General features: G+C 28.0%; 1 protein-coding gene across 1 annotated transcript in view; it reads left to right on the forward strand.

Moving 5' to 3' along the window:
- cgd4_2900 (polyketide synthase) overlaps nt 1–26,900 on the forward strand; it is a gene marked incomplete at both ends in the record, with an annotated part of 40,242 nt that continues 13,342 nt past the window's right edge. The window contains one exon of the mRNA XM_625875.1: nt 1–26,900. This exon is cut by the window's right edge and continues 13,342 nt beyond it. Within this exon, the coding sequence (XP_625875.1) occupies nt 1–26,900 (26,900 nt within the window).

Below are 26,900 nucleotides of genomic sequence, written 5' to 3' on the forward strand. Positions count from 1 at the left end.
ATGAATAGTAGTAAACCTGAGTATGATGCAATCATCAGCCAAATCGAGTTATTCTCAAACACAATACCTGATAGTAATGCATTTGTTTGGTTGAATGATAATGGGAATGAAGAGTCAACAATTACTTATAAAAATCTTTGGAAATCAATTAGAATAATCTCTCATTTTTTGTTAAATGAATTGTCATTAAAAAAAGGTGATAGGATTATTTTGTGTTACACACCAGGAATTGATTTCATATATTCTTTTTATGGCTGTCTTGCAAGTGGAATTGTTGCAATTCCTGTTTACCCTGCAGATCCAAATAATTCATCTCAAGTGGATAGGCTTCGTAAGATTGTTGACATAAGCCAAGCTAATGCTTGTCTTACTAATTCATCCTACAATAGAATTATTTCACTATTCAAATTTAAATTTTTCAATGAACCTCTTTGGAATGCAATTAGTTGGTACTCGACAGATAAAATATTAAGAGACTATAGTGAATTTGAATTAGTAACAGATAATGGTTTTTACAAATCGAAAAATGACTCATTGAATCCGTTTAAAACAGTTGTGAAGAATGAAATTATTCATTTTAAAAAGCCAAAATGTGAGCCTCATGATAGCGCATTCATACAATTTACATCCGGATCAACAGGTCATCCAAAAGGAGTAATTGTTACTCATGGATCATTATATTATAATTCACTATTGTGTATGAAATGTTTTAACTTCTCTCTAGAACCTAAATTTGAATCACCCGAAACAAAAATAACTGAAAATGATATCGAAACGAGTGATGAAGCTAATAAAATACTAAAAGAAATTATTGAAATTAAAAATCAATTCATAAAGACTTTTGGGCATAACATTAGAGGATTTTCTTGGCTCCCAATGTATCATGATATGGGTTTAGTAGGATTTATTGTTAGCACAGTAATTATCGGATCTGAAACGTTTTTACTATCACCATTTTCATTTATTAAGAACCCCCACATATGGCTTAAAGTGATTTCAAAATACAGAATTGCTGCAACTGCTGCACCAAATTTTGCATTTGATTATATTTGTAGAAAAATAACAAACGATGAATTAGAAGAAATAAATAACTTGGGTGGATTAGGTTGTTTGAAACATGGTGGTATTTTAAGTGGTTCTGAACCAATTAGAGCTGCAACACTTGTTAGGTTTGTAAAAAAATTTTCTTCAGTGGGTTTTTGTTCATCTGCCTTCCTTCCTGCGTATGGGATGGCTGAAAATACACTTATTATTTCCGGACTTAAAAAAAAAAGCAAACTATTTCCTAAGGTATTAACATTAAAAAGTGATAAAATAATCCCAGGAAAAAAGGTTGAAATAGTCAATTATGGATATATTTCTTGTTATTGTAACTATTGTAAACACGAAAATAGCATTGAATTCAATGACAAAGATTGCATGAAAAGAAATTTAGTATGTTGTGGAGAAAAGAACTCAGTAAACGATAAAATCATCATTGTTTGCCCAGAAAAAAATACGATTCTTCCAGAAAATTATGTTGGTGAGATTTGGGTTTCTTCTAGAAGTAAAGGCGCAGGATATTGGCTCTTACATGATCTAACTGACAAAATTTTCTTTGCAAAAGTAAAGGAATGTGATTCTGACTTGTCTGATATAAAATTTTTGAAAACTGGAGATTTGGGTTTCATAAATAACGATCAGTTATATATAGTAGGAAGGCAAAAAGATGTAATTATCATTAGAGGTAAAAACTATTATCCGCAGGATATTGAAGAAGTAATCGATACTTGCCACGAAGTAATTCGTCCGGGTTGTTGTGTGGCATTTTCAATTGATATTGATGGTGAAGAAAAGCTTGCAATTGCAACAGAAGTAAGAAGTGAGCTTATTGAATCTTCGGATATTTTGGGAATTAAATCATATATTAAAGGTTTAATTAATAAAAAAGAAAGATTTCAAGCTAAAGATATTATTGATAAGCTATCAATTAGTATTCAGAAATACTTAGGAATTGAGGTTTATAGAATAATATTAATAAAAGAAAAAAAAATGCCAAAAACCTCAAGTGGTAAAGTTCAAAGGTCAAAAGTTAAACAAATGATTATGAATGGAGATTTTGGTTCAAGCATTGTAATTGATTTTATTAACAATAATTTAGAAAATATAAAATTAGTTGAAGTGTTTGACAAAGATGAAAGAAATATTGACTCCGATTACTTTTCAGTTTACAGTGAAAATGAATTTCCTGATAAAATATATGAGAGGGTAAAGCATATATTTGAGTCAGTAGTAGGAAATAAATATTTTCCAGAGTTAGATGATCCACTTCTTTCATGCGGAATTGAATCAATTAAAGCTGTGGAAATATGTAATGCGCTTTCAAAAGAATTTAATATTGATTTCCCTGCAACTTTAATATTTGATTTTCCAACTCTGAGACTTTTAATAGAGCATATTGACCTTCTCAAAAATGGAAATAAGGAATACTTACCCAATGAAATCACCAGTGTACCTGGAAAAACTACTAGTGAGTTTGTTATTTCTGGAATAAATGCTCACTTACCTGGTTTTAGCTCGAACAACCCGTTTGTGAAGCTTTGGGAAGTAATGATGAATAGTGCAAATGTATTTTCTCCTGTTCCACATGAAAGATGGAATGCATATTGTTTTAATGAAAAGAAGTCTATTTCTGCTATTCAAAAAATTAAAAACTACTATACTGATACAGGTGCTTATATTATTGGATCAGAATTTTTCGATTTAGAAAAATTCAAAATACTTCCAATAGAAGTTGAGCATATGGATCCACAACAGAGATTACTATTAAGGGGAACCGAAAAGATTTTAAAACATGTTGAACTCCCAACAAATAATTCAACTGGTGTTTATATTGGATGTTGTTCTAATGATTGGAGTCAAATCATTTCTAATTCTACTCATCTTTCTGTTTACTCTGGAACAGGCGCATCTCCTTCAATACTAGCAAATAGAATCTCATTTTATAATGGGTTCGCAGGACCATCTATTACAATTGATACTGCATGTTCTTCAAGTTTAGTTGCATTGGATATCGCCCTTCATCATCTTCAACAAAACATAACAAATACTGCTTTTGTAGCAGGAGTCAACTCAATACTAAACCCAAACATATTTGTTTCGTTGTGTAAAGCAAAAATGCTCTCTGATACAGGAAAATGCTCACCTTTTGATGAAAGTGCAAACGGTTTTGTTAGGGGTGAAGGATGTATAATTGTATGTATTCAACATATATCAATAGCAAAGAAAAAAATTGCAACAATTCTCGGTACATATGTTAATCAGGATGGAAAAACAACAACTCTAACTGCTCCAAAAGGACCATCACAAGTATCTGCAATAAGGAATTGTCTAGGAATTTCGGGAATGCATCCATCAGAGATTAATTATATCGAATGCCACGGTACAGGCACCCCGTTGGGTGATCCGATAGAGGCAGGAGCAATAATGTCTGTTTTTAAAACTCATAATGAATACCAATATAATGTAACTCACATGAATTCTAATATCGTAATAGGTGCATTCAAATCAAACATTGGTCATTTAGAAGGTGCAGCAGGTTTAGCTGGTCTTTTAAAAGTATTACTTGTTATGTCAAGAAGATTTTTCCCAGGAATAGGGAATTTAATAAACATCAATACTCATATTAAAAAATTGTTAAATGATAAAACAAATCATAATCGAATTATTTTTCCTAATATGAATGAAGGAAAATATTTTTCAGAAATAGGAATTGAAGAAACACAAGTTTTGCGATCCGGAATATCATCTTTTGGATTTGGTGGTACTAATTCTCACGTAATTATTGAAGAAGGGGCAAATATTAACTCAATTTGGGATATTGAAACTGAGGAGAACTCTGACTTACAAGAAGGCAATTACTTCCCATGGACTGCAAGATTTCATCCCTTCATTTCAACAATTAACAACAAAGACGAAATTTATTCTTACGCTATTTCGAAATTGAAGTGTAAAAAATATGTTATTGAGCACATTATTAATGGATTAAGCATATTTCCTGCATCAGGATATATTGAGCTTGCTATTATAACTTGCAGGCTCGCAGCATTAGATATTTCTAGTGGTGAACAAATTGTTTATATTCAAAAAAAAAATTCTAGAGATGAAATTATAAGCGAGTTCAAGAAGAGTAACTTTGATATACTAACTAGAGAATCAAATATATACTTATTGAAAACTTCCCCCGTAGTAATAAAGAACCTAGAAATTATTTCTGTTTTCAATTTAGATAATCTGGAAAATGAGGAATTAAATGCAAACATACATATTAATGAAGGAAAAGTTTCTATTTATTCAAAAAATAGGGATTATTTCAGTTGTAATGCAAATTTAATTTTAGATATTGAATCAAACAACAGAATGGAAATTCTGGATAATTCCTTTACAGTTGATGAATTTAAAAAAGTATGCATACTTAGAACAATTGTTCATGATGAATTATATGATTTGTTAAATAATTCAGGATATAATTATATAGGTAGATATCGTTCATTGGAATATGTTTCAATTGGAGATTCAATTGGGTATGGAAAGATTAAAACGGATGAATATGACTCTAGTCCTTTTTGCATCGCACCCTGGATATTAGATTCAGCGTTTCAAGTTTTAGGAGGATTCTTAATTACTAATGGGAATATTAATGGACAATTCATTCCAGTTAGAATTGAAGAAATGTTAATCAATTCCGATATATCGTATTCAGAACTTTATTCTTTAGTAAAAATCACAAATATTGAAGAAAAACAAATAATTTGTAACATTTGTTTGATAAATGAAAAAGGTTCTAAATTGATTGAAATTGTAAAAATGAATTTCATAAAAAATGAAATTCCAAACCAAAAAACAGTAGTAAATTTGGATCATAAAAAAAAAATAGATCATCTAAATTCCAAAGTAGATTACGAAAATAATTATTTTGGTATAAAATTAGATTGGAGACCAGTTGCAGCGTCGGAATTATTTGAAAATAACGATAATGTAAATAGTTATAGTATTATTACATCTGATAAGCAATTTTCTAGGATAAATTCAAGCCTAGAAAAAACAGGAAATAAAATAATTAAATTTAATAAAAATCTTATTAATTTTGATGGGAATATTGTTTTCTTTAATTGCAAATTAGAGGAAATAAAAATTTCTATTAAACAAGCAAAAAGTGGAGCAAGGTTCTACATATTAACGAAAAACGCAATACCAATTGAAAAAATAATTAGAACTGATGGTTTTTCATTTGATAACTTATATTGGGACTCGATTAATCAATTTATTTTAGAAAACAATATTATTATTTCCGTTATTGACATAGAATCATTTGACGAATTGAATAGCCAAATTAAATTTGGAATTAACTATCTTGGGAAAAACAATATTAAAAATAAGATACCAAATATTTTGTTTGATCACTTAGTAATTAGAAATGTTCAAATGGCAAGGGAGAGAAATCTAACCTTGATTGGCTATTCCGCTACTCCAATTCGAATTGGAAATTGCATCGGTATAGATAATTTTAAATATGAACTAACCTCAAGAGGAGAACTTAAAAACTTCAAAATAAAATATTCTGAGAAATTTAAAATAGAAGAATTAGGGGATGATGAGGTTAAGGTTCAAGTTAAAGCAGTTGGGTTGAATTTTAGGGATATATTAAATATAATGAATTTATATCCTGGAGACCCTGGTGAACCTGGTAGCGACTTTTCTGGAATTATAATAGGTATTGGTAATAATGTTAAACCATTCAAAATAGGTGATCATGTTTGGGGATTTGCAAGAGGTTGCTTCAAATCTCAGTTGGTAACAACATCTACATTAATTTCTAAAAAGCCAAGAAATTTATCATTTGAAGAAGCTGCAGCTTTACCCGTAATCTTTTGCACAGTAGAAGCTTCATTCAATGATTTATATAAAGTAAAAAAAGGAGATTTTGTACTGATCCATGCTGCAACTGGTGGAGTTGGTATTGCAAGTGTTCAGTATTGTATTAATAAGGGCGCAATAGTATTTGCAACATGTTCTTCTAACTCAAAAAAAAAATGGCTTTGTGGATTGGGAGTTCATTATGTCTCAAGTTCGAGAGATCACAAAATATTTAACAAAGAAATGAATGAATTCTTAAATATTGCATCAAAAAGATACAGAGGTGGAAAAAATGCAAAGTTTGATTTAGTACTCAATTGTCTTTCTGGTGAATTTATTCATGAATCCTTTAAGAAAATACGTTCAGGAGGAACATTTATTGAATTGGGAAAAAGAGAAACTTTGGACTATTCTCAGGCAAAATCAAATTATCCAGAGATAAATTATTTGAAACTAGCAATCGATGAATTGGTTGTGGGTAATGCCAAATATATTCAATCATTACTTTCAAGGTATGAGACTAATAATTTAATTAATACAAATCCTACTTTGCCTGTTAAGGTTTTTAAAATGGAATCTTGTACTCTAGAAGCATTAAGGTTTATGCAAAAGGCTTCTCACATCGGTAAAATAGTATTAACATTGCCACCTCCTCAAACACTAATGTTTGAGGCTTTTAATTACAAGACATTGAATATAGTTAATCTTGAAAAGTTTTCTATTGAATTATTCAAAAGATATGAATGTAGTGAGTTAGTAGATTTACTGGACCAAGAATCAAGAAATTTTGAGTTATACAAAGATTGCGAATCAAAGTTTATTAATGAAATGATTACTAAAGGAAATATTATCGGGCCATTCGAGATATTCTCCAAATACAAGAATATGTTGGAATCTTTGTTTTCAGCTAGTCAATCAATACCTTTAAAGGTAATTAACTATATTATTGATAATGAAATTTTTGAAGAATTACGTATTCTTATTATTTCTCCAATATTTCCAGAAATATTATTGGATAAAATTTTATCATTTAAATCAGGCAAGGTGGTATTTTTAACAATTTATGATGAAAACAACAAGGAGAGATGTTATAAAGTAGGTAATAATATAGTAAATTATGTTAGCAGTATTATTAACCTTAATTCTGAACAATTCGACTTTGCAATTATCACCTCAACATTCTTTGGAAAACTTTCATTTATCTCATTAATGGAAAATATAAAATTGATGCTTAAAAAAGGAGGGCCACTTTTTATTATCAACCCATTTGGAGAAGGTTTAACATCAAGTATTATCAAACAGCAATATTGTAGTTATACATCAAAAATAATTGTTCCAATTAAATTTAGAGTTGATTTTAATGTTGAAAACGTTATTGATGAATTTAAGTTGATAAATTGTGACAAAAATAAAACAGTTAAATTCTACTCTTTCGAAACAAATTATTGGGATTCAGAATTTGTAAAGCAAAATAATACTGACGATAATGGATTCAAAAACAATTTTCATATAATTTTATCCCATAAAGAAGACGAAATATCTTTATTTGCTGCTACTAAGTTGTTAAGCGAAGCAGGTGCAAACAATTTTGTGTATATATCAACGGAAAAAATTACAATTAATTACCCATTCAAGTACAAATTTGAAATTGAAAAAGAAAACTTTGTTCAAAATTTCAAAAGAATATTAAGTGGAAATGGAATTTACAAAATTTCGGGAATAATATGTTTGCCCTTAAATCATTTGGAATGCAAAGAAATTTCAAATATTCTTTGGGATATTCATTCAATTTCATTTATTTCAACTACATCTATTCAATATTTCTTACTTTGCTCTTGTAATGACAAAAATAATTTAATATTAGAAACATTTTGTAGATACAGACGTAACATTGGTCTTCCTGGGCAAGTTGCTTTTTGGAATTATAATTCAGAACAAGTTTCCAATCTTAATCATGGCTCATTTGTACAAGCTGCAATTAAACTTGCAATTGTAAGTAATTCTGCTTGTATTTACAAACCAATGAAAAATCAAGTTGAAAATAGCGAGGCTTGGGAAACTAACAGTAAAATTGTGTTTGATAAACAACATATAACGAACATAATAGTAAACACAATAAATGATATTGTAGGAATTGAAAAAATTGACTTTAACACTCCACTAATTGAATTAGGACTCGACTCTTTATCCGCAGTTGAAGTTAGAAATGCAATTTCTAACGAATTAAATATCGTTTTACCAATTACCACATTATTTGATTATCCAACCATAAATTCGTTATCAGATTTTATACTAAACATTTCAAATACATCAACAAATATCTTATTACCAAAAACAAATAAAGACAATATTGGATTAATTATTTCTCAAAATATCCCATCACTAAAAAATATTATTTTCTCTCAAGATAATAAATCTAAAAATCTAACTTCAAAACTATCAATTACTGGAATTGGCTGTAGGCTACCTGGAAATACAAATTCCCCAATTGAATTTTGGGAAAGAACTTTGCTTTCTATGCAAACCTGGTCATCAGAAGTTCCATTAAGTAGGTTTGATATTGATGAATTTTATTTAAATATAGATGATTATAAAAATATTAACTACTTATCAAAAAATCTAACTTATTCAAGGCATGGGACATTTATCGAAAGTATTGATTTATTTGATAATGATTATTTTAATATTACAACTTATGAATCTTCAACTATGGACCCACAGCAAAGAATATTATTGGAAACCACAAGCGATGCATTACATAGCTCAGGATATAACCCAAAGAATATTTCCAACTCAAATATTGGTGTATTTGTAGGATGTTGTGGGACTGACTGGAACTATCTTTCCACGAAATTAAATATGACAGCAACTTCATTTACAGCAACAGGCGCAGCTGCTTCAATTATCTCGAATAGACTTTCATTTATCTATGGCATTAAAGGACCCTCTGTAACAATTGATACTGCATGTTCGTCTTCATTAGTTGCATTAGATATTGCAAAAAAAGATATTAATTTTGGTAATATAGAAACAGCAATTGTAGCAGGCGTGCAGCTTTTATTATCTCCCTTGTATTATATAGTTTTTTCCAAAGCTAATATGCTTAGTCCTAGGGGAGAATGTAGAGCATTTGATGAATTATCTGATGGATTCTTAAGAGGAGAGGGTTGTATATCATTGATAATAGAAAACCATTTAAAATCCTTTGGAAAAAAAATATATGGTCGAATTTGTGGTACAGCTGTAAATCAGGACGGAAAAAGTGCGAGCTTAACTGCCCCGAATGGACCTTCTCAAAAACGTGTAATTATTAATGCAATTGAAGATTCTTGCATTTCGAATAATGATATATTTTATATAGAATCTCATGGAACTGGAACACCTTTAGGGGATCCAATAGAATTCGGTGCAATATCAGATGTTTTTAAAAATAGGGCAAATAAGCTTTACATTGGAACTCTAAAACCTAATATTGGTCACTTAGAAGGTGCTTCTGGAGTTGCTGGAATTTTGAAAGCTATATTAGTAGTTAATAATGGAGTAATTCCTCCGAATATTTTAATAAATAAGTTAAATTCAGGTTTATGTTTTGATGATTCTAATATGAACATAGTATTTCCTACAAATAAAGTTGAAACCAATTCAAAAAGTTTAATTGCAGGAGTATCATCATTTGGATTTGGTGGAACAAATTCTCATATAATTGTAGAAACAGGTGACAGTGTGAATTCATGGGAATTACCTAGAATAGATTTCAAAAGAAAAAAATTTCCATGGATTACTCCAGCACATCCATATATTGGACCAAAAATCTCAGGATCTGATAATCTGTCTCACCCATCAGAATTAGGTCTTATAATTGATGAAATGAGTAATATTACAAATATTAAAAAACCTGACTCAAATATAACCAGATTTGTAAGAAATGTTGGTGAAAATGTGTTCTCATCAATAGTTGGTCATGTGATACAAGGAAAGATTATTTTTCCTGGATCTGCATTTATTGAAATGTCAATAGGTGGACTCATTAATTACTCTATTCGGAGTGGAATTAAAGATGTAAGCTTACTTACTATTAGCAATATTCAATTCATTAAGCCTCTAATTTTCCCAAATGAATTAGGACGGAATCCTCAAGGAAAATTAATATGTGACATTTCTCCATATGAAAATAATAATAGGAAATTAAATATACGTATTTCAACATCAGGAATTGAATATGGTATTGACGAAATGATCTATCATTCAACATTTACTGCAGAAATTAGTAATGATGACAATTTGAAGCTTTCTGATGAGACAATAAACTTTGATAAATGCTCAAATTTTAATTCTGATCAATTTTATTCAGAATTAAATGAAATAGGGCTAAATTATTCTGAAAAATATAAATCTATTAGAAAAATATATAAAAACAAGACTGAGATATTTGGAATTATTGAAATTGATTCTTTAAATCGAGAAATTGATACATTTTTCTTACATCCTTCATTATTAGATGGATGTTTTCAATTATTCGCTTTATTTATTGAAAATCATGAAAATAAAGCCAATAAACCATTTATTCCTGTGAGTATTGAAGAAATGATATTTAAACCAATTTTCAATAATAATAAATATATTGTTCCTTATAACTCATTAACTAACTTGAAATTTATTCATCCAATAAATAGATTATTTGCTTGCATTAAAAACAAAAAAATACTAAATAGCGAAGGAATAAAAGTAGACATAAATATATATATTAGAGACGAAGGAACTGATGGGTTAATACAAATATGTGAAATTAGAAATCTGCACTTCAGAGAATTGATTCCGATGAAAACCATAAACTATCTCCCAATAAAAGATCATTACTCATGGATATCTACTTATAGAGAATTAGAACACAAATTTGATAATGATGAAGAATTAAATAAGCTAAAGTTTCTTTTTACATCTTTAGAAGTGAATAAATTATCACTCGAACAGTTTGATTACTTTGATAACAATAAAATTCTGAATTTGATTCAAGAAAATATTTTTTCCTTCAGTACTATACCTGTATATATTACAAGCACAAACGAAAAAGATTCATATAAAGAGCTTATTTCTATACAAAGAACTCTTCAAAACATTTATAAAAATATTGATTCATATAATAAATTAACAATTATTTTTGTCACTATCGGTGCGAACTTATTATGTGGCAAAAATACTTTATCATCTCACTTTCAATCATCTTTACTTTCATATTTAAGGTCTGCGAGCAACGAATTCAATCAATTAGGAAAAATAAGTTTGATTATTGTTGATTGGAATAGTATTTCAAACCTAAAAATTAACAAAAACTTTTGCCAAATATTGAAATTGATATATAACAATGTTATAAATAAAAAATGGTTTGAAAAAGAATATCAGTTACTAGAGTACAATAATGAAATTAAAATCAAAACTATTAAAATAAAAGAGTCAATTAGTCCATATAATAATTATATGGCTTTAAAACTTACAAATAGAGGAGCAATATCGAATATTATAACCAATTTACAGAAGTTTAGGGTTGTTCCTATGGAAGGGGAGGTGGAAATAAGAATAAGAGCAATTGGCCTGAATTTCAGAGATGTTTTAAATGTTATGGGATTATATCCTGGCGATCCTGGAAAACCAGGGAGTGATTTTTCGGGTACAGTAGTATCTGTAGGGCCTGGAGTGAAAAATATTCAAGTTGGTGACGATGTATTTGGTCTTTCTCAGGGTTGTATTGAAACATATCATACTACAAATGCTTTGTTGGTTGCGAAAAAACCTAAATTATTAACATTTGAAGAGGCTGCATCAATCCCAACGATTTTTTCAACAGTAAAAGTTTCTTTAAACCAGTATTCAAAACTAAAAAAAGGTGATTGCGTTCTAATTCATGTTGCTTCCGGTGGAGTTGGATTAGCTGCAATACAAATTTGTTCTAGAATTGGTGCAAACATCATTGCTACAGTTGGAAGCATTAAAAAGGTTGAATATCTCAAATCTATTGGGATTAAATTTGTTTCAAGCAGCAGAGATTATACAAAATTCTCTCAAGATATGAAATATTTTATGAGTGAATTGAATATTGATGGTGTTGATATTGTTATAAATAGCTTAGTAGGAGAATTTATTCCGTTGTCAATGAAATTTTTAAAAAGAAATGGAACTTTTATTGAACTTGGAAAACGTGAAATATTAAGTGAAAATCAATTAAAAGAAATTAGGACAGACATCAATTATCAAACTGTTGAATTTGACAAGTTGGTTGAAAATGACATTGTTTGGTTCCAAAATCTATTACAAGAGATAATGATAGATATAAATAAAGGAAAAATCCAACCAATACCAACTAAAGTATTTAGTATTCAAGATAAATCAGGAATAATTGACGGATTTAGATATATACAACATGCTAGCCACATAGGGAAGGTTATACTGTCAAATCCAAGCACTTCAATTTGCTCATACAGTAAAGATGCATACATTATTACCGGTGGGATGGGCTCACTTGGTTTGGTTGTTGCAAATTGGTTAGTTGAAGAAGGAACGAAAAATATTATATTAATGGGTAGGAGTTCAATAGATTTTGAAAATAAATTTGCAATCAAGCTATTAGAGTTAAGTGAGAAGGGAAAAATAAACTTGGAAATGCTTAAATGCAATATTTGTGATTTAAATTCACTATTTAATATTATTAATAAAATTAAAGGAAAATATAATATTAGAGCAATCATTCATGCTGCAGGCGTGCTTAATGACGGGAGCATACTTTCGCAAACTGATTCAACTTTCCTGAGTACATTTCTTCCAAAATCTATCGGGGCTTGGAATATTCATTACATTACAACTTCCTTACTAGAGCATATTCCACTTTTAATTATGTTTTCATCAATATCAGCACTGATAGGAAACAATGGTCAGACTAATTATTCTGCAGCTAATGGCAATATTGATTATTTATCAGAGATACGCTCTCAACTTGGAATGAAATCAATCAGTATTCAATGGGGTCCTTGGGGTGAACAAGGCATGGCAAAAGAAAACTTAAATTTAAAAATGTTAAAAGCAATTGGACTAGTTCCAATAAAAAATTCCTTAGGTCTTATCTCACTAGGAGGAATAATTTCTAATTGTATGATAAACAAAGTTAATAAATATATTGTACAACCATTAGATCCTTTGGTCGTAAAAAATAATGCATTAACACACATTTTCAGTGAAATTGAATCAGAAGTACAAGAAACAAGAAATGGATATCTCTTTTCGACAATGAACTCGGAAGAATTACATTTATTCGTGCTTTCAAGTATTAAAGAAGCAATTTCAGATGCAATTGGAATTGATGTTAATCTTATTGATTCAGAATTGCCATTTAAAGACCTGGGAATCGATTCTTTGTCTGCAGTAGAATTAAGAAATACTCTAACTTCAAAATTTGAAGTTAATCTTCCTCCAACTATAATAATTGACTATCCAACAATTTCAGAACTTTGCAAATATATAGAGATGATTATTGGAAAGAAAAATGTTAAGGAATTTGATAATAAAAATATAATACATTCTAATTTTAAGAAAAGTGATATTTTTATATCAGGAATTGGAATCAGAGTCCCCGGGGATGCAAGTTCAGTTTTTAAATTCTGGAAAAACATGACTAGTCTGGTAACCTGTATATCTGAAATCCCTTATGAAAGATGGGATGTTGATAAGTTATTTGGAGATTACAATGACAAAAATGCAACATATTATACAAGAAAGGGAGGATTTATTTCTATCGTTGATATTTTCGACTACTCTAAATATCAAATATCGAAAGAGGAAGCAATTCAAATGGATCCTAATCAAAGGATAGCTTTAGATACTTGTTTTTCTGCATTATCGGATGCAGAGATTGAAATTAAAGATTTATTCAATACAAATGTGGGTGTATTTGCAGGGATGTGTAATGATGAATGGGCAATACTTTCATCTAAAAGAAATTATTGTAATGCATTTTCAGGAACAGGAAATGCAAAATCAATCATTTCAAATAGAATCTCTTATGTGTTTGGACTAAAAGGTCCGTCAATAACTATTGATGCGGCATGCGCTTCTTCATTAATTGCAATTGATCAGGCCATAAAATCATTGAAAAATAACGAATGTAATATGGCCATTGCATTTGGAGTACAATTGAATTTATCTCCGAACAATTTTATTGTATTTAGCAAAGCAAAAATGTTGTCCAAAAATTCTGAATGTAGAAGTTTTGACAAAGATGCGGATGGATTTGTAAGAGGAGAAGGGTGCGGAGCTATTGTACTATCGAACAATAATATTAAAATTAAAAAAAAATGGGGAAGGATATTAGGATCATCTACAAACCACAGCGGAAGATCAATTTCCTTAACAGCCCCAAATGGAGTTGCACAGCAAAAAGTTCTTTCCACCGCACTAAATATTGCTCGGGAAGAAAATAAATCCGATATTAGGCCTGGATATATAGAATGCCATGGTACTGGAACATTACTTGGAGACGCAGTTGAATTTGGTGCAATTAAAGAAGTATATAAAGATATGTACAAAATTATCGATAGTAACATCGACTCTCCACTTATTTTAAGTACAGTAAAGCCACAAATTGGACATTTGGAGGGTGCTGCAGGAATTGTTGGATTTATCAGACTTCTAGTAGTTTTATCATTTGGAGCAGTTCCAGCACTGTTAAATTATAAAAACATCAATCCACATATTGAAGTTGAAGATTTCAATATCGTTTTCCCTAATAATTCAACGTGGAAATTAAATAAAAATGTGGGAGGAGTTTCTTCATTCGGATTTGGTGGTGCAAATTGTCATATATTAGTAGAGGGAGTTAAACAAAAGAATCCACTAATCAAAGATAATGAAAAATTGATATTTATGTTTACAGGGCAAGGATCTCATTACGATAAGATGGGTATTGAATATTATAATTCTAATGAAATATTTAGGAAATCAATAGATGAATGTTCAGATTTTCTGGACAAATTCCTCGATATTCCATTGAAAGAAGCAATGTTTATAGAAGGAGCCAAAGAAAAAATTAATATTGATGTTGAAATTTATAATCAACTTTCAATAGTTTCAATTGAATATGCTGAAATGATGTTATTAAGAAGTATTGGAATTTTTCCAGACATTATTTTTGGTCATTCTTTGGGCGAATATTTAGTGGCTGTTGCGGCTGGAGTAATGACAATTGAAATTGCATTGGAAATAATATATCGAAGAGGTATAGTTATCTCTAAATTTGGAAAAAAAGGGATTATGGTAGCAGTAAGACGTTCTGAAGAACAAATTAAAAAAGCTATAAAACAATTTGAAAATAGTCTTTCTCAAGAGCAAAAACTGAAAATAAGTCTTGGATTAATAAATGCTCCAAAAAATTGCATTATTAGTGGAGAAGAAAATCAAGTAATGGCAGTATTAGAATTATTGGATTCCAGTAAGTCATATAAAAAACTTCCAGTTTCATATGCATTTCATTCAGTAATGTTTTCTGAGATAAGCAACATTTTACATGAAGAAATAAAAAATAAAAACCTTAATTATATAGATAAAAAAGTCATAGTTTTTTCATCAATTTTGGGTTTAATGGTTAAAGATGAAATGTCAAATTTAAACTATTGGTCAAGCCAGTTATTTAAACCTGTCAATTTTTATTCGATGATTAAAAATTTAGAAGAATTCATTATAAAAAATGAAATTAAAGTGAAGAACATAATAGAGATTGGTCCAACTTCGTTGTTAACTCCGCTTTTAAAAGCTTCTTCAAAAGGGATATTAAACAACGCAAAGTTTTATTCCTTGATGAAAAAAGACTCGAATGTTAATCCAACTGAAGTTCTAGAAAATATTTGTTCTAATGTTAATATAAAAATCGCTAATAGATCTTCAAATGAAAATAATTTACCAAAAATTGATTATCACCTAAAATGGAATGAAATATCACATCCATTTTTATTAAAAAGAATGCTTTCACCAATAATTAATTTAAATAAAATAGTTAAAGATTTAAGCTTTGTTTATGCGACTCCTTTGACGGAAAAAATATCTAAATTTTTCCACGGATATAAAAGAAATGGTGCATTCGTTATGCCAGAGATAGCCTTAATCGAAGTAATTTCAGCTGCAATAAACGATATTAATTCTCAAATTAGTATGATCGATAATGGGTTTTTATCGGTTGAGTCGAATGTTCCGATTTTCCAGCTTGAAAAAATCCATTTTGGAATTCCATGGGAATTTAGAACTTACAAAACTCAAGATGATAGACCTACGCTGATTTTTACCTTAGATTCTCGTAGAAATATTTCAATTAGTTCAAATAAAGGAGGCCACATTAATGCAGATTTAAAAAAGAACTCAATACATCACCTGGATGCAAAATTAAATGTTTATTTCCCTGAGAATAAAAGAGAGTCAATTAAATTCCCAATACATGCTTTAGAAAATTCTGAAGCTTTATTATTTGAAGAAATTTACGGGCCAATAATTAAAGGATCTTTCCCAGTTATAAATTCAAGTAAATGCATTCGAAAGATAGTATTAAAAGAAAATGAATCATTTTCAATTTTAAAATTAAATTTCGATATGGAAACAGACTTAGAACCATCTGGAATTAATATGGGGTTATTTTATTCTATTGACAGATTTATGAATGTTCATCCAATGATACTTGAGTCATCAATTCACACAATTATGTTGGCTGCAATAAAAAATAATAAACATTTTGATTTATATTTTCCTACTAAAATTGACCTACTTAATATATCTAGCATTGATTTTACAAGGAATGTCTATGTTCATTCTGTTATTAGAGAACAAAATGAAGAATATATATTGGGAGATATATTGATTTATCATGAAAATCAATTTGATTTTCCTATTGTTGAAATAAGAAAAATTAGACTCGAAAAACTTAATTTCGAAAATAAAATACCTTTACTTTTAAATCAAGAATATGCATTTTTAAAAGAAGAATGGGAATTGCAAAATAATAATGAGCAAAATCATTATGATAAAATCATTATATTTGGTTGTTCAAAAACATTTGATTTGTTTAAAAAAAACCTGGCCCAGAATATTTATTTTGTTGAAAATGAGAAAGATCTTCTGACATATCTAAATTCAATCTCATCCTCAAAAATTTTAATTATAAACACATTTTTCCGAAGCGGAACTAAGTTTGAAGTTATTAGCAATGAAATTGAACTAATTAAAGAAATAATTATTTCAAATGATAATTTCCAAAAAAAACAGAATAATTTTATCACGTGGTGGATAGTAACTAAGGGAGTAGTACTATTTAGAAATAATCAAAGTATTAATAACTCAATCTGGAAAAAAATCAAAGAAATAAAGGAAAAAATGAGAGATTATTGCAGGGTATTTATGACAGATACAGACGATATTTACTCAATTAATAATATAATTAGTTATCAAAAAACAGATGAATGTTGCTACAGGAATGGAGCTATTTACTTTTTAACGTTAAATTGTAAACAGTTAATTAATCATAGGGTTTTTGATTTACGGAAAAATAAGAATCTGTCCATAGAAATAATTATGGTTGAAAATATAATAAATGAAAGCTTCAAATTCTTAGGAAAAGTTGTTTATTCTTGTAATACAAATATTTTGGGTCAGTACGTAATTATCGAGAATAATAATGATATTCAACACGAGATAAAAATAGGTGATTTAGTTATCACTGAAGTTGATAATAAATATTTGATTGGAATCGATGATTATAATTATTTTGGTCTAAGAAGCAATGTTGCACTTCCAAAAATTCAATATATTTTTGATAAAATTCCATTTAATTTGTTTGAAAATATAGTTATTAAAATTTCTAATAAAAACAAATTAGTAAAAATATATGAAATATGTTTCAGTATAATAATTAATGTATTAAAGCTAAATTCAGTGAACAAATCAAGAAAAATAACAGTAATTGGTAATTATGATGAGAAATTTTCGAAAATAATTCTATCTTTGGGTTGCAAATTAAATATTGATAATTTATCTAAGCCAGATTGTTTAATACAAATAGGTGAAGAAACCAAATTATTTAATATTAATCAAGATCCAATTGCTAAATTTAGAATTGGAATTAATCATGAAGTTATAAATGAATGCAATAATGAAACTATACTTAATCCTAATTATCAAGAATCTAATCAACTTAAATTAGAGTTATCAAATCCTTATTTAAATAAAACAGAAAAAATTAACTTTGTTAATAAGTTTGGATTAATACTAATTACAGGAGAAATGAAAAACATTACTTTGATAATAAACTGTTTATTTGCTTTGGGTTACAAAAAAATTGCATTAGTTAAAATGGACAATAATGCTCTTTCTGAAAAAATTTCTGAATTCGGAGAAAGTATTAAACTATTTAACTGTTTACCTAACAAGGTTTCGATAAACAATTGTTTTAATAAAATTATTTCCGAATATCAAAATTTGGAAATAACTGGTTATATCCACTTAAGCTCTATTGAAATACTTAAAACAGATCAAGAAAAAGTGAATAATTATTCGCTAATTCCCTGGAATATCCACAATTTAGTTACAAAAAAAGGATATAATCTAACATTTTTCGTGATAATTTCAGGTATTTTTGGGCAACTTGATCAATTAAAATTTGGAATTGCTGAAAATTTATTTGAAAACCTAACATACCATAGAAACGAATTATTAAAACTTCCTTCAACTTATATTCTGGATAACAAAATTGTAAATTATATTGGAGGCAATAAAAGTTCATTATTTTCTATTGAAAATTATATTAATAAAATACCATTATTTACAAATCTATTCAGTGAAATAATTAATAGTAAATTAAATGGAACTATAGTCCCCATTGAAATTGATGAAGAAGTTATTAATCAATTATCTAAAAATAGTACTGAAAAATCTAAGAAACTTTATTTTAAATTTGTTGAAAAAATATCTAGGAAAAATTTCAATAATATCAAATATGTTAAATTTTCAAATAATTTGTCTAAAAGAAAAAAGTTGATCGAAGAAATGGTATTAAAATCAGTAAATTCATTAATTCCAGAAAATAAGAAGTATAGCATGGATGATTCATTATTATCGATTGGTATTTCTTCATTAAGTGCTATAGAACTTGTAAATAAATTGTCTTCAGAATTTAACTATGAAATATCACCATCTTTACTTTACGAACACCCTTCTATTAATTCAATTATTAATTACTTGTTAAGTTTAAGTCATCATTTTGACGAAAATATTGAATATTTTGATGACAAAATAAATAGTGAAATTATTGAGAAAAATACTCTGCTAAATATTAACAACTACTTCATAAATCCTGAAATATTGGTTTCTTCAGTCAATAATGATTTAGATTTAAACTCCAGAATGTGTATTGTTGGTATGGCAAACAACATCCCTGTTGCAGGTGCCTCAGTAGGTTTATTTTGGCATCTATTGAAAGAAAATAAAGATTTTGTAATAGAGGCACCAATAAATAGAATTGATTGGGGAGATTCTTTAAATACTGATCAATCAATTATTGGAAAAAGCTATTGTAATCATGGAACATTTATAGAAAATGCACATCTATTTGATAATGAATTCTTTAAAATAAATGAATATGAAGTTTTACAGATGGACCCACAACAAAGATTAATATTGGAAGTTTGTTTTGATGCATTACATGTTTCAGGATATAAAAATTTAAATGAAATGACCAATTTAAATTTTGGGGTTTTTATTGGTAGTTGTACAAATGATTGGTTGGAAAAATTGTCTGACTTAGATTCCATAAATGCATATTCAGGTACTGGGTTTTCGTCATCACTAATATCTAATAGGGTTTCCTATTCTTTTGGTTTAACTGGACCATCATTAACTATTGATACTGCATGCTCATCTTCACTTGTTTCTCTAAATATTGCAGTCCAAAATATAGAAAAAAAACAATGTAATGGTGCAGTTGTAGCAGGAGTGCAAATGACATTAAACAAGACGACATTTATTGTTTTTTCTAAATCGATGATGTTATCTAAAGATGGAAGATGCAAATCATTCGACTATTCTGCAGATGGCTTTGGAATTGGAGAAGGGGTTGCTGCAATAGTAATTTTGCCTAAAAAAGAATGTGAGAGGAAAAATAAAAAAGTACTTGCCTATATTTCAGGTTCATCTGTAAATCAAGACGGAAAATCTGCAACACTAACTGCTCCAAGCAAGAATTCCCAAGTTAAATGCATTAACTTGGCTCTTTCTAGTATGGAACATATTCATCCTTCAATGGTAACGATAGTAGAGGCTCATGGAACTGGTACATTAATTGGAGATTCCATTGAAGTAAGTGCATTATACGAAGCGTACTGTTCTTCTGAAAGAAAATCGAAATTAATGATAGGAAGTGGCAAATCAAATTTTGCACACACTTTTGCAGCTTCTGGAATAATTGGATTAATTAAATTAGTTTTAAGTCTCCATAATTCTATGATTATTGGGAATATACATTTAAAACAACTAAATCCATATATTGTTCATTACGAAAAACTAATAATTCCAAAAATAAACACATTAATTCCAATTGAAAGTGAAGTAGCTTTTGGGTCAGTTTCATCATTTGGATTTGGTGGTACAAATTCTCACGTTATAGTTGGTGTGGAAAAAAGTGATTTTGATATAATTTCATATATTCAAAAGTCTAAATTTAATAATTTTAAGAGAAAATCATTTGAATGGAAAAATTTTCCAATTTACGATTCAAATAAACCAATTATTGTATATACAAAAAATAGTTCAGGAATTTTTGAAAAATGTGATTCAATATTATTAAATAACTTTAACCCAAATATTGAAAACATATTTAGAGAGTTTTTTAATCTCGCCAACAAGTTACAGAATAACAATGAATTTGGTGTCAGAATAACCAGGTTTAGGCACTATGGTCGAGAAAAAAATGATTTATATTTATTAACTTATGAAAATTGCAAAGACAAGTATCATGTATCTCTATGGTCTATTGAATATAAATTAATTAGAGAAAAAGAGATATTTTTGGATATTTTCTCTCGAGGAATTTCAATTATTTCGGAATGCATTGTAGAAAAAGACTATAGATTTGAATATTATTTATTGGAACAAAATATTGATATCAAAAAAGATAATCTAGCTATTTCTTTGGATAATACAAATGTAAATGATATTATACAGGAGAAATTATCGATAACATCATCGAATAATATAATCGACCAAATTCTTAATCGCATTTCAGAGTTTATTGATATAAATTATTATAGTATATCCGAAGTAATATCGTTTGTTAATATTCTGGATTTTTTAAATAGTAAGAATATTGAATTATTGTACCAAGTAAATACAAAATCTAAAAATAATAAAGTTCCCATTCGTTTATATTCTCAATACTTACAAGAACAACTAATTGAAGACGTTTATTCTGTTAAAAAATCATGGAGATGCATATTAGAAATAAATTTATTACAACAACCTCCAGTTATTAACCCATTTTCCAACCTGCTAGAAACAGCTTCGAGAAAAATTCCGGGAAGCAAAGAAATTGAAATAATCATTAATGCATTTTCTATTACAGAATGTTTTGGAGAAAAAATATTTGGGATCTCTGGAACTATAGTATCAAAAGGAAACGAAGTTTCCGATTGGAAAATTGGAGATAATATTATTGGAATTGTTGAAAGTAAAATAAATCAATTCATTACAACTTCAAACCTAGTTTTCAGAAAACCGTCATTTTTATCTCATGAAGAGTCAGCATTACTTTTGTTACATAGCCCTGTAACTGAAGAAATTATTAGAAGAATTTCTGAATTGAAAAGGCAAAACTGTATATTAATATTCTCAAAGTTAAATGGAGTTTTTCTAACAGTAATAAATTACTTATTATACTCTGAGTTAAACTTTACTGTAGTAATTAGCGAAAAGAATGTATATAACTTTTTATTATCTATTGGGGTCAAAAAAATTGTTATGAAAGATAATATTGATATTATCAAATCTTCAACAGACAACTCTTATCCAGATTTATTGATTACTGATGAAGTTTTAAATTTAGACCTAATAAATATAATGGATAATAATGGAAAAATTATATCAATTAATTCAAAAAACATAAATTATTGGAATGAAATTGAAAGGAAAAATATTACATACGAGAATATTTCCATCATTGACATACTTAGTAAAAAGAATATGGATCAAAATTTCGATATAAATCGATTAAAAAAAGAAAATATTTTCAATTTTCCGATTTTAATTCAAGAATATAATTTTGATAATTTAATGATAAATAATTGTAAAAACTATAATTATTTGGGTGAAATCGTATATTCATTAAGATCTAATTTATCAGAAAATATATTTTCTTTCAGCAAGGAATTATTTACTTCATTTAAAAACAATGAAATGAACGCGTCACGACATAATTTACGTAATTTTATTATCAACAAATTATTAAACAATTATTCTAATACTATAATAATTGATGGAGATTATTTTTCAATAGAAGATGCTTGGGAAATTTATTATTTAATTACATTTATTCAACTAAGCTTCAGGGAAATCTTTATCATATTTTCCCAAAATAATAAAAATATAGAATACAAATATTTAGCAAAGAAAATTATAGAAAATGGATTCAAAGCAATGATTGAATTAAAAAATTTCGATCAAATAGACAAATTTAATTCAATAAATATTCCTATCTTTATAGACTTTAAATTGGGAGGTTTTAATAGGTTATTGAATAATGATCTAGTTTGTTCTAAAAAAGAAAATGGATCCATTAAATTTAACATAATTTCAGAAAGAATCAAAAATATAATATTAAATATCATTAAAATTGATAGTAAAAACCCTATTGAAGAAAAGAAACTATTTGACACTCCAATTCGTGAACTTGGTGTTGATTCGCTTGAGATTACTGAATTAAGAAGTATTCTATCCAAAGAGTTCGAAATTAAACTGCCAATTTCTGTATTATTTGATTATCCTACGCTTAACGAATTAATTGGATATATAGAGAATAATTCATCAAAAGAAATTAAAATAAATAAAACTGATTTAAAAATAAACTTTGATGGAATGAAGAAATTTAATATAGGAATAATTGGTGCTAGTTGTACGCTTCCTACTGGAATTGATAACCTTTCTTCTTTCTGGGAGTCACTCATGCTAGGCAAATGCGGCGTCAATCTGATTCCTTATAGCAGATGGAACTGTGAATTAGAGAATGATAGCATTACAAAAAATATATCAACTATTTTAGGGTTAGAGCTCTTTGATAATAATTTATTTGGAATATCTAACATAGAGGCTCGTACAATGGATCCACAGCAAAAACATCTTTTAAATTCAACATTTAATGCACTAGTTTCTTCAGGAAATTCTATTGAATCAATAAAAAATACAGACACAGGAGTATTTGTTGGATTGTGCAATATTGATTGGTCTTTGTACCTATTAAACGAAAGATCATGTAATTCTGCGTACATCGGTACTGGGACTGCAAGTTCTATTGCTTCAAATAGACTTTCTTATTTTTATGGTATTAAAGGTCCTTCAATTACAATTGATACCGCATGTTCTTCATCTCTTGTTGCAATTGATGCTGCATTTAAAAACATTTCACTTGGAATATGTGAAATGGCAATAGTATCTGGTTCTCAATTAATAACAACTCCAAATTTATTTTCTGTATTTTCTAGGGCAAATATGTTAAGTAAAGATGGCCTTTGTAAATCATTTGACGAATCTGCCGATGGTTTTGGCAGGGGTGAAGGTGTTGCAACAATTATTTTGAAAAAATTTAACTTTAAAAACGAATCTAACAGAGCAGTTTTAGGAATTTTGAAAGGTACAGCTGTTAATCAAGATGGTAGAACTGCATCTCTTACTGCCCCAAGTAGTAAATCACAGTCTGACGTAATTTCTCATGCATTACTTAGATCAGAAGTTCAATTTAATGAAGTATCAATGATAGAGTCTCATGGTACCGGCACACAATTGGGTGATCCAATAGAAATAGATGCGATAAAAACGGTTTATCAACTATCATCAAAGAAATTAGTAATTGGAGCTCTAAAAACAAATATTGGGCATTTAGAAGCTTCGGCAGGAATTGCAGGTTTAATTAAATTATTGTTATCATTAAGGAATGGAATTTCGCCACCTAATTTACACCTAAAAAATCTGAATAAATATATCAATGTTGATAACACTAATATTGTTTTTCCAAGTTCAAAAACTAGGCTTTCTATCTCAAGCGATGAATCTTTTATTGGAGGTGTTTCTTCATTTGGGTTCGGAGGAACGAACGCACATGCAATATTGGAAGTTAGTAGTGCAAATAAAATTCCAATGATAAATGATATGGCAATTGCAATACTAAATGAAGAATTTGAAAATGAATACACAATGAATATTACTCATTTAACTCAACTCCGTGAGTTAATTGCTAATAACACAATTTTTGAATCTTATTTCAGATATTGCACAATGATTATCCTACAGATTTTAAACATAAATTTTTACGAAATTATAATTGAAAATAATGAAAAGTTACTCAGAGCAGAAGAAATGTATATTTTATTATTTGCATTTTATTATTCGATATATCAAACTTTAAAATATTGCAAAATTGTTGTCGATACATTCATTTCTGATGAATTTGGTTCAATATTATTTGATACTATTACAAACAAAATTAAATTACCAAATGCAATAGAACTTCTTAAAGAATATTGTAATAAGAAATTATATTCTATGAATTCAAATCTAAAAATTTATTGTTTAAATGAAAAAGAGAATCATCCATTTAAACTAGAAGAGGTTAAATTTTTAAACGCTAGTGTTGTGATAATAAATCCATTCACATTTAATAATAAACAAAAAAAACAATTGAGAAACATGTCAAAATTAATAATACATAATGAAAGCAATTATTTACAGTTCATTGAAAATGTGATAAATAACTTTGGAAAAATGAGTAAGGTTTCAAAAATCGAAAGATTTCCATTAAACAATTATATCCACCCACTTCTTGATTCAGATATTGATTCAAGTTATAATATAGAAATTTCAAAATTCTTCATAGAGAGATATTGTGATCCTTCTTATGAAAATGAAACTATTCATCAGGGATCTATTATTATCATTTCTTTATTATTTGAATCTTTAATATCCATTTTAAACAAAAAACATAACCTTTCTTTGGAATTTAAAATTGAATCTATTGAAGGAATATACGAGACTGCAAATAGAGTGAGAAAATTTGACAAATATTCAAAATTGAAACTAATGAAGAATAAAGATCATTTTATTTTATGTGCTTTCAATGGACTTCCACTCTCATCACTCTCAATAAAAGAGAGTCTTGAGAGAAAACCACAAGTTTACATTCCAGAAATAGAATCTCCCAAATATAATGAATTTAAAAAAACAAAAATTCCCAAAAATATATTAAAGTTGATTAGTTCCATCGAAGTTCACGAATCTTCGATATACATTAAACTTAAACTTCCTTTCTTTAATTTATCGGTTGAGTCCATTTTTTGTATTCACCCAGCCATATTTACCTTGATGATATACTCATCTATGGAAATCTTAAGTAAAAAGATAGATCCATTAAAAATAACAATTGAGAAACTCTCAAACATTATTATCTCTGATGTTTTTGATATCGAGAAAATATGCTGTAATTCAAGATATACATTAGAATTAGTATGTAAGATTAATGAAGGAAAAAATATTAATATAAACTTATGGGTAGCAGACGATTATGGGATTCAACCAACAGAATTATTCTTACAATGTGATGTTATTTTTACCGAAAATAAAGTTAATATAATTAATTCATCAACTGGATTAGTTTGGAATACTATTTGGAAAGAAATCAAATATAATTTGATTTCTGAACAAAAACAAGGAAATAAATTAATAATTAACTTTAACAAAAATACTATTATTTCAAGGAAGGATTTAATGGTTAACGACATATTCATGAATTATTCACAATTTTTAGAAGATAATTTTGACTTAAAAGACATAAATAATATAATTGTTGATATGTGTATTCCAATTCCAAATAATTGTCAAATGAAAGAAATAGACCAAAGTTATTTTGTAATATCAGAAAATTGGGAAATAGATTTTATTCAAACATTTAAAAAAATAATAAATAAAAACAACAGAAATGAATCGATAAATATTTTCATTTTAGTCAATAATACTGTTAAAACTGTAGAAAATGATCAAATTAATATGAATATGACCTGGGTATGGGGGTTTATGAGATCTTTGAGAATGGAATTAAGTTCTAAAGTAAAAATTTTACTGATTGATATTGACATTAATCAACTTGAAGAGAAAAGTTGCCTAAATACTGAACAATCGATCCAAGTAACTAATATTGTATCAAATGTTAAAAGTTTGGATGAAGATGGGGAATATGAATTTGTAATTAGAGAAAATAAAATATTTGTTCCTAGATTGAAACAGTATGAATTTGGAAATCATATTAGGGAGAAATCTCAGACTGATCTAGAAATTTGTAACATTATTACCGGTGGTCTAGGAGGAATTGGATTGGCTATTGCAGAGTGGTTAATAGAAGTTGTTGGAATGAAAAATATATTATTATTAAGTAGAAATCCACATATGTCAACAAAAAAATCTAAAAAATGGAAACAATTAACAGAAAAAACCAAAGAAAATATATTGATTGAAAAGTGTGATATATCAAATAGTGCAGAAATTGTAACTATAATTGAAAAATACAGTAAAATATATAAAAAAATTGGCGTAATGCATATTGCTGGCTCTCTAATTGATTCGAATATTCATAATCTTACCGATAATATTGTTTCTGATGTTAACTTGCCTAAAATTAGAGGAATTATTAATTTACATAATGCAACTTTAAACAAAAATTGCGAATATTTTATTGC

The sequence above is a fragment of the Cryptosporidium parvum genome, chromosome 4 (assembly GCF_000165345.1).
Source record: "Cryptosporidium parvum Iowa II chromosome 4, whole genome shotgun sequence".
NCBI classification, from domain to species: Eukaryota; Apicomplexa; class Conoidasida; order Eucoccidiorida; family Cryptosporidiidae; genus Cryptosporidium; species Cryptosporidium parvum.